At 41.7% G+C, this 10,008-nt stretch overlaps 1 protein-coding gene across 1 annotated transcript in view; it reads right to left on the bottom strand.

Annotated features, from left to right (window-relative positions):
- Positions 1-8,564, bottom strand: part of LOC104958047 (germ cell-specific gene 1-like protein) — a 9,003-nt gene extending 439 nt beyond the window's left edge. The window contains exons 1-3 of the mRNA XM_010785754.1: positions 8,142-8,564; positions 6,944-6,991; positions 4,612-4,764 (exon numbers count right to left, since the gene is read on the bottom strand). Of these exons, the coding sequence (XP_010784056.1) occupies positions 4,612-4,764; positions 6,944-6,991; positions 8,142-8,445 (505 nt within the window). The 5' untranslated portion in view covers positions 8,446-8,564. The remainder of the gene's footprint in view (positions 1-4,611; positions 4,765-6,943; positions 6,992-8,141) is intronic.
- Between the last annotated feature and the right edge of the window lie 1,444 nt (positions 8,565-10,008).

The following is a 10,008-nucleotide window of genomic DNA, read 5'->3' as shown; positions in this document are numbered from 1 at the left end:
CGTGCTGCTGATGAAACTCTCCAATTGGCTCGGCAAAAGTTTGTTGTTGTTTGGTGTCAGTTTTACGTCGCCACTTCCATTCACATTTTTCATCATTGTTCCACAATGTTTATCATCATGAAATTAATATCTATATATGTTATACTATACTTGCACTGCTTACCGTTTTTATACTTTATATATCTTAGCATATTCATACACACTGTTCATATTGCTCACAGGCTGCTGTGTATAGCTAGTGTATTCATACCCCTCACTGTTTATTCATCATTCACTTCATTCTATCTTTTATTCTGTAGATTGTGTACATTACTTTTCACTTTACTGCTTGTTGCACTCCTGGTTAGAAGCTAAACTGCATTTCGTTGTCTCAGTACCTGTAATCTGTGCAATAACAATAGAGTTGAATCTAATCTTGAACAGGAACAAATGTATTTACTTAGTACATATCTGACATTAACAATTAAACACGTGTGCATTCTTTATAAATGCAAACCGAGTCAAGCCGACTCCGGAGGTGGCGGTATGCACCATGCTTATGCACCTTAAAGTTGTTTGCAATCCGCCAAAAAACCGAGAGAAGAAGAAGAAGAAGAAGAAGAAGAAGAAGCAACAGAAGAAGAAGAAGAAGAAGAAGAAGAAGCCGACTCGGAGCTGTCCGACTTCAGGCGAGCTTTTTGAGACCTCCCCCGGCTGCGATCGGCTATTCTCGTCTACTTTCGAGGCGAGCCACAACGCGTCAAAAACAAGCCTACTATCCAGGGGATGCATGCAGAGCCGTCATTGGCTGAGATAAGTCCGGTCGTGCGTCACGCCTCCACCGTTCCCGGAAATGGATCCGTGGAGGAGCCGTGGAGGATGCATCAGTGTCTCCTCGGTTAGAGCTCCTCCAGAGAGGCTCCTCGATGCTTGATGCTTTGTCCTCGAAGTGCATTTAGAGAAATTAGATGTCCTTCAAAATGGCGCGCTGAAATTCATTTCCGGCTCATTACCGGAGGAGTCGAGGAGTCGAGGAGGGGAAATTTGAGTATTGAGAAACCTCTAAGTTGTTTGTGGCCTGCCAGTAAACCCAAAGCAGAAGAAGACGAAGTGACGTCAGCGGCTCATATGCGTAATCTTCCCTCAGGGAATTTATTCAGGTGTGAATGCGATCTGTACTTACTTAGTGCCCTGGGGTACTAAGTGCCAGGGCGCTAAGTACCAGTACTAAGTACAGCAAAGTACTTGGTGTGAAAGCGGCTAATAGGCAATATTGCCTCTCCTTGAGCATCTACCCATTCTTTACCATCATCATGATATTCTACAGCAGGTATGTCCATGCTAACGTGAAATATATATATTGAAGCTAACTCCAATTCAGTAGCTAAGGTTCAAATGTTGTCACTGTAATGTCTGCATTTCCCCAAAGACATGGTTTGGAGTAACACATAACACATCATCCAGTTACACAATCATTGAAAACAAAGTAATTTATCAAGTTCTCTTAAATGACAAAATTACCCTTTGATAATAAAATATATTTGAACAAATGTTGATACATTTTTTTATTAGTGTAAAGCCTGTGGGTTATCATGAGACAAGCATAAATGGTACTAATATTGGTAAGGTGTTCATATTCTGCTAATTTCCAGGTTCATACTGTATTTGTATTTTGTTCCTTTACTGTGACTTATCTCCATGCTTTAATGTCCAAAACGCTCTTTATTTTTCTCATACTGCCTGTGCTGCAGCACCTCTTTTCACCCTCTGTCTGAAACCAGAGCCGGCCAGCTCTGGTGTGATTGGTCAATTGCTTAGCGATGTCCAGCCCCTTAGAAAGACACGTACAATATGTTGGAGCGCTAGCAAATAGAAGTTACATTGTGATGCCACTATATTATGGAAGTAAACAAAATAGTCCAAGTGAGGCGTTTCTGTCGGGGGGGCAGTGGGAATGTTATAAGACCTTTTACAAGCACACAAACCTATATAACACACTACAGGAAAGGGAAAACCCCCAAAAACATAATAGTGCCTCTTTAATATTCACAAACTAGGTGGAGCTTTTCGGGCATTCCTGTGGAGGTTGGGGACATTGAACCAGAGTGGTCGGTGTTCAAAGCCTCTATTGCCGAAGCCGCGACGGGGAGCTGTGGTCTCAAGGTCCTAGGTGCCTCAAGGGGCGGTAACCCTCGAACCTCCTGGTGGACACCGGTGGTCAGGGAAGCCGTCNGTGTGCCTTGGCAGTCTCAGTCCTTTCGAGTACCTTAGAGTAAACTTTCCCGGGGAGGCTGAGTAGTGTGATGCCTCTGTAATTGGCACACACCCTCTGATCCCCCTTTTTAAAAAGGGGAACCACCACCCCGGTCTGCCACTCCTTCGGTACTGTTTCCGACTTCCACGCAACGATGAAGAGACGTGTCAACCATAACAGTCCCTCAACACCCAGAGCTTTCAGCATTTCCGGGGCGGATCTCATCCACCCCCGGGGCTTTGCCACTGTGAAGTTGTTTGACGACCTCAGTGACCTCCCCCCGGGAGATTGGTGTCGATCCCCCGTCATACTCCAGCTCTGCCTCTAACATAGAGGGCGGAGTTGTCGGGTTCAGGAGTTCCTCAAAGTGCTCCTTCCAACGCCCTAACACTCCATCAGTTGAGGTCAACAACGTCCCATCCTTACTGTACACAGCTTGGATGGTTCCCTGCTTCCCCCTCCTGAGGTGTCGGACAGTTTTCCAGAACAACTTTGGTGCCGCCCGAAAGTCCTTTTCCATGTCTTCTCCGAACTTCTCCCACACCCGCTGCTTTGCCTCGGCCACGGCTGAGGCTGCTGCCCTTCAGGCCTGTCGGTATCTTGCAACTGCCTCGGGAGTCCCCCGGGATAACAAATCCCTGAAGGCCTCCTTCTTCAGTCGGACGGCTTCCCTGACCACCGGTGTCCACCAGGAGGTTCGAGGGTTACCGCCCCTTGAGGCACCTAGGACCTTGAGACCACAGCTCCCCGTCGCGGCTTCGGCAATAGAGGCTTTGAACACCGACCACTCTGGTTCTAAAGACTAGACTAGACTAAAGTGAATTATCTAAACACTCCTTTACCTCACAGAGCCTCTCAGTCTGACAGGAGAGCTCTCCTCCACCATTGTAGAAACATACTTCTTATATCCGTTACGCAGCTAGCACCAGATTCTAGTAACAACAGCGCCGGTACCGGTGCGCCCTCTCTCTCTCTCCCTCTCTCGCTCCCACGCTCGCACTTTGGCTGTGAGCTGCGAGCGCCTGATAAGCCAACATCCCCCACTTTCATCACTTGCAGCGCCCATCGTACAGGGCAAATGAAAAGTGTAACCGGGGTGAAAAGGGTGTTACATTTACTTAATTATGAATGTTGTTACATNAAATGAGACGGTCTTCTGGCTTCAGTAAAGTTGGAACGATATTGGGAGATTCTGATTTCACGGATCAATAACTCATTAACAAAACGTTATTCAGACACATTGTGTCTGAATAACGTTTTGTTAATGAGTTATTGATCCGTGAAATCAGAATCTCCCAATATCGTTCCAACTTTACTGAAGCCAGAAGACCGTCTCATTTCGTAGACCGCTCGGTTTGCTGTTCCTTCACTTTATTTTTATATTTATATACATTTATTTTGGACGAAAACTTAGCGTGAGAAAAGGCAAGTGTGGCGTGAGTGCGTGAGATATGGGTTAATTGCGTGACTCTCACGCTCAATGCGTGAGTGTTGGCAGCCCTGGTTTATTGTAATAAAATGTACATTTCGGGTTCATACCCCTGTATTACGATTGATTCAGCAGACTTGTTACTTGCCAGAGGCAGTGAATACACTTTTGTGGAATTCAATGAGTGTCTTTGGATGATGTTATGAACCCAGAAACAAAGCTTTTTGCTTTCCCGACATATCTGGGACTTTCACAACATGCACATAGCAGCAAGATAAGGATTTCAGCAATGGCTTTGTTGGTATCTACTGTAAGTATGTAAATAGAGATGAGCCCCGACTCCTCTCTGGTGCATCTAGTTTCAGCGACTCGAGTAAACGGATGAGGCCTTGGTCACACATTCAAGTAACATGAGGTGAAACGTAGCCCCAATTCCAGTGTGAATGCACCATAGTGAAGAAAAAAACATGGCAATGAGTGTGCAGAAGCTTCAGATTAAATAGCATGGACGAAAGGAAACTAGCCACCAATTTCTGGGTGGAAGCTAGTACGCATACAGCTGGCTGGCTAGCTTAATCTTTCCGAGTGGAATACAAACTCAACAGCATGCTGAATGTATAGACAACATATCACTAACATTTGTTAAACAATGTGGGCACTTTGAAAAAGGTTGCGTCATATTTTGGCTATGAAAGGATCTCAGTTAGTAGAACACTACAGAAGACAACGAGTATGTTTTCTCTCAGAAACATAAGAAAACATATTTCTACTCCTACTTCTAAAGAAATTAAGTTTTCGCTCTAACTTCACTAAAAACACCCAAAAAGTGAAGAGATTCTCTTTTGTATGTTAACTTCAACCATCTACTGTATATTCAACATTTAGATTTGAATCCTATAACTGTGCTTCATTTTATTGCAAATATGACAAATATAATGAAGCTACTCACCTGAGAGCACAGTGAATATGGCAGCGAAGGCGTTGAGCTTGAGGCCTTCGATGACATTGCCCAAGTGACACACCTCTATGGACATGAGGAGGCCTCCGGTGGCCAACAGGAGGATGTATAGGCACTCAGCAACAATGCACAGCCACAGCACTCCTATGGATACAATTTATATTGGAAAAGGAATAGCAAAGAGGAGAAACCTATTCAAATTGTGGGTGCAGGGGTGAACACGGTTGAGGGAATGACGGAGGGGGTGTAGACACAGGAATGGAGAAAGGAGGGATGGGGTATGGGGACTTGGAAAAGAATATGGGTAAGTAGGGGCGAAGAGAGGAGAGGAAAGAGACTGGAGGAGAAGGAGGATGGGGACGAGAAGGAGACGAGGGAGGTGGACAAGTGACCCCTACCCATATCATTAACCTTCACAGTCACGGAGAGGATATATCATCCACCAAGGGAGGAACAGTATCCTGAGCTCAGGTCTGTGAGCGAGGAGACTAAATATCAGCGGATTTAGAAACCGATAAATGTACACAGCGGTGTAATTGCATGAATCACCCAAGGGCAGGTACTGATGTGTCTCAATTAATCACAATGTGGACTACCGTACTGTGCCTGTTACTCAGAATAATTTAGAGTGAATTTTAAATGTACATCCCTGAGCTAAAGATTTATTTTTAACTGCTCAATTGAATTCCACACACATATGTCTTTATTAAATGCATATAATTAGGGCAGAGGGGATTAAGGAACATTTGATTAGACTAAAGTCTTGAAAGCATTTGGTTAAAGTATATCTTTTCACTTTGCTTTGATACAAGTAAAACTTTAATCATACCAGCAAAAAAGACAAATGCTCTCAAGTGAATGTGAAGCATAAGGGGACCAGTGATAACAGAACGTAATAACCTCTGAATGCACTGGCATCTAAGCTGTCTGAAGATCTCTTTATTGTCAGGGTCAGTGTCTGGTTTTCTTGAGGAGAGGCAATCACTTACGTAGTTGCCCTCTTCCAGACCTTTATATTGCTGCCCACATGTAGGTTTTTTCAGCTATTGTACTATTGTATACAGTATATTGGGCTATAACTTAATAAGTTCAATTAATTTCTATTGTCAGTACTCGAAATATATAAGTAATATGGATAAGTGTACAAATTTAATTTGATGAAGACAAAAAAGGTTTGTGTTGCAGGGATGACGTGTTTTGGTCGGCGAACAAGGAAGTTAGCATCGCAAGGGCTCCTTTCAACGGCAATGGGACTTACCATTGAATTTTGAAAGCTAACTCGATGGCAAACAAATGTGTATGATACTAGAAGAATCTCAACATTTGAACACCACTATGATTTTTCAAACATAAAAGCAATCGGCAGTAAAAAGCGGACGTTATGCTGTAAACAAACTGATAGTTGTATGGCTGCGCATCACCACCGCTAAGCTAAAGGTGGCTAATGTTCGACTTGATGAAGTTTAGTCTCATTTGGTCGCTTGTTAGTAACCGCCGTTTTCAAGACACCTAAAAGCTAAGACGTATTTTAAATCATAGAACAAAATGTAAATATCTTTTAAGATTTTGTTAACAGGAGGAGTTGAATGACAACAATGCTAACTAATTTAAATGTTTAGCCCCTCATCACGCACTTCTTAATGGAGATCAACAAAACAACAACACTAGAGTAGAGACACTGTTTTAGCCTTGGTATTACGTTTGAACATCGATGTAGATAAAAAGGAAGATGTATTTGTTTGAGACAGGGTTAATTACTACAGAGCTAACTCTGTGCTATGGCCTAATAGTCATTCATTCTATTAATAATCAACAGTTAGCCTACTTATAAAGCTTCAGATTTAATGTAGGCTCACAGATGAAAGAAGTATGGCAGCCAACAGATGTTCGAACAACTGTCTCAGTGGTGCAAGCATTGCCAGTATTTCATCACAGTGACAAAAGATGTTAAATGCCATATAAATGTCAGTATTCTGACACAGAACGATTTTAAAAGCAATTTATTTATATTGGTATGTTTCGTGCCTGCACCAAATAATAACAAATTAGAAGGAAAAAAAGAATAAAAAAATACAGATTTCAGTATTCTGACAATAATAAATAAAATCGTCTTGGTGAACACGAATCAATAGATTAAATGTATTTCGTGACTATAACACAACATGCCGTGAGACTGGGTTGTTTAACCAGTGGACCAACCGGCACCTCTCAAGGTAGCCTACCGGTCCACACTGCGTATGGTACATTTAGGGACTTGAATCGGGGACCTAAGGATGTATGAATTATGTGCGTGTGAGTGATAACATTTTATGAATATGCTTACCTCTTTCATTTGAAGGTGCGACATTAAGGAAACTTCTGCAGTTTTCACCTATAAAACAATAATTAGACATTTAATTGACTGTTGGTGTATAAGCATTATGGAACATGCTGATAAGTGAGACAGGAAATCCATCGTGTATTACTTTATTATCAGATTGAGAAAGAAAGTCACTATTATTCCACAGATAGAGCTGAGATGTAAAAAACAAAATCAATATTTAATCCAATCTGTGAACGGATTTCCTTTGTGTTGTGCGAAAACAAGCTCAACAATTTCCCCTAGCAGATCCACATGTCCAGCCTTAAATCCAGCATGTAGTGTGGTAGGGCCATGGGACCGGCAGCTTTCACACAAAACACTACAAGATGTAGCTAAGAGAATAAAACATCAACCTTGAAATGAGACGGTATTCCATATTTTCCCGATACATTGAAAAAGATCTGACAGAAAGTGAAATCAGCAATGCATTTGAGAGGTTTCGTTAAATCAAAATCGCTAAACAATGTGTAGGCTACGCTTCTTAAATGTGAAAAGTAACAGTTTTTCCTCTTCCTGAATTTTAATATTACACTAAAAACCTTTTAGTTTTTGGATTATTATTAAATTATTAAGCAACTCCAATATGTTAACTTGAATATTGTACATTTTTATTTGTACCTTTCTGACACATTTATAGACCTACAATCCTTATTCTCAGTTCAGCAAAAACTTGGTTTGAAATTCCGATATATATTGTTTGGACAAACACCTGCTTCTTATATTCAACACTGATGACCAGGTGTTGCATTTTCTTATTTCTCATCAATATTTTTTATTTTTTAAAGTTATAATATGACACAATACAATAACCTACACTTTAGACAAGAGGTTTCAAAAACTCAGAGCAAAAACAGACACAAAAAGGAGCAGCAGTAGTCAAAACATGTGTACAGGTACTTGATGTGCGTATACTTGTTCTGTTATATTTGGCACAACATGGTTGTAACCATTTCATGGACAGCGCTGTGCGTTTCTGATGGTATTATACATTTAACTTTTAAATACATTTTTGGGATCGATGACTAAATCTAGTCTGTGTTAAACCAGATTTCTTTATGGAAGATTTTACTCAAAGCATGACTTTGGTTACGATGCGCCTCCGTGACGCACAGCCTGCGCGCCCCTCATCCTCGCTGCTCGTTTCTTTTCAAAAACTCACCGGTCATGTTAATGTTCTGCTCGCAGGAGAACCAGATCCCGGTGTGAAATTTCCTCATCACGTACTTATCCTCCCCGGTCTCCCAGATGTACTGCACCAGCCTTGTGTCGTTGAGGTTGGAGCTGTTGAACCTGATGCAGAACGACTGCCTGGTGGCGGTGAACGGGCCAGTGCAGAACGGCTTCACCACTTTGCGCGTCCCTTCGCACCAGTAGCTGGTGGTGAGAGCCGATACCGCCAGGAACAAAGCCAGGAAGTTCAAGGTGAGAGCCATAGATGCTCTCCGGCGTCGGTCTATCCCCATAACGGCGAACGGAGTAGTGAAAAACGCGTAACTTAATCCCTTAGCCTTGTGTGACACCGAATTCTCTCGATCCCTCCTCAAATTTGAACAATCCGGTTATTCCCGGCAGTATATCCGCGGCTAATTATGATCTGGCCCCTGCGCTGTGTGTCTCACATCTGCTCCTCCACCGCTGCTGATTCCCCTTTTGTAGGCTGCCACCCCCCATACTCACCTCATACACCCCCTCACACACGCCTCTTCTCTGAGGAGAAAAACAGCTCACTGAAAACAGGTGTCATCCCGCCAGCAGAGTTTTCAATAAAAATGATTTGTTCGAGTGGATATGTTATATTAGTAGCCTACTGTATATATAAAGGTTTAATTTCTTACCAAATAAAAAGAAGGACTTCGGATTTTTTAAAGCCCCACACATTATTTAGTATCGCCTTTCTATAAAGCTGGGGGACTTTAAAGAGATAGATCAAATAGAATGGTCCAAATTTGAATCTGTTTAAATCATTACTTTTAATCTAGAGAATTACAATGGAAAGTAATAGTAAGAAAGAGGGGCTTATTTATTACCATTGCCCCAATAATACAGAACCGAGTAGGAATAAATAAAACTATAAACCTTACGCAGTGTTTTCCTAACATGCTCTATTAACAAATACGAAAGAAATAGAACATTCCAGTCTTTGAGCTTTTGGCAAGTGCAGAATGAATATTTGACAACAAGGCAAATACTTTCATGTATTACCTCATTATGCTGACGAATACTTCACATCTGAGAGCATTATGTTCTCTTGTGTTAAGGGAGGCACCTTTTCAGGGACTGGAGGCAGACATTTCCCTGAGCTGTTGTTCTCGGGGGTAAATTGACCCACTCGACCTCTCTCTGACCATTTGAATTTATTAGTTAGAAGTTTATATTCCTTCTAGGATAATAAAGATATGATGATGATCCCCATGGTGTGCCTATAGTTAAGTTTTAAAATGTGGGACCTCACTTAGAGAAGATTAAAAAACGTAGGGGGTTATAGCACAATAAAAAATACCTTAAATAAAACAAATGTCTTGCATAGAGTCAAGAAACATATTTAATCGTTTATTCGAACCGGGACAATGCACATTAATGAACATTTTAAACAAAATAATGCTTTGAAATGTAAATGAGCCGGATTTGAGTTTTGAGCTAATTTCCATCCGTAATCCCGTCACATATAACATTTATGAACATAACATTTATATACATGGCAAACAGAAATACATGATATGCAGAGAGAGCATGAGCAGCATACAAGCATTTACCACAAGGTAGTACAATGTAGCAGCTACGACATATAAAGTGCAGGAGGAGATAAAAGTGCTACATAAAGTGCAAAAAAAGAGCTACATAAGGTGCAAGAGGAGATACCCCTGTGTTAAAGTGCATTTAGCTGTGATTGCACGTCTGTTTGTTTCTCATCCATTCTTTAAGTTGTCCTTTAAAGCTATTGAGAGTGGGACAATCCCGTATCTCAGTTGGGAGGCTATTCCACAATGAGCTGCCTTTAATGGAGAGGACATTTTGTCCAAAAGTGG

This window comes from Notothenia coriiceps, unplaced genomic scaffold (assembly GCF_000735185.1).
Source record: "Notothenia coriiceps isolate Sejong01 unplaced genomic scaffold, NC01 NC01_scaffold00028156, whole genome shotgun sequence".
Taxonomy (NCBI): Eukaryota; Metazoa; Chordata; class Actinopteri; order Perciformes; family Nototheniidae; genus Notothenia; species Notothenia coriiceps.
The sequence above is the reverse complement of the archived record's forward strand: the minus strand, read 5'-3'. Positions and strand labels throughout refer to the sequence as shown.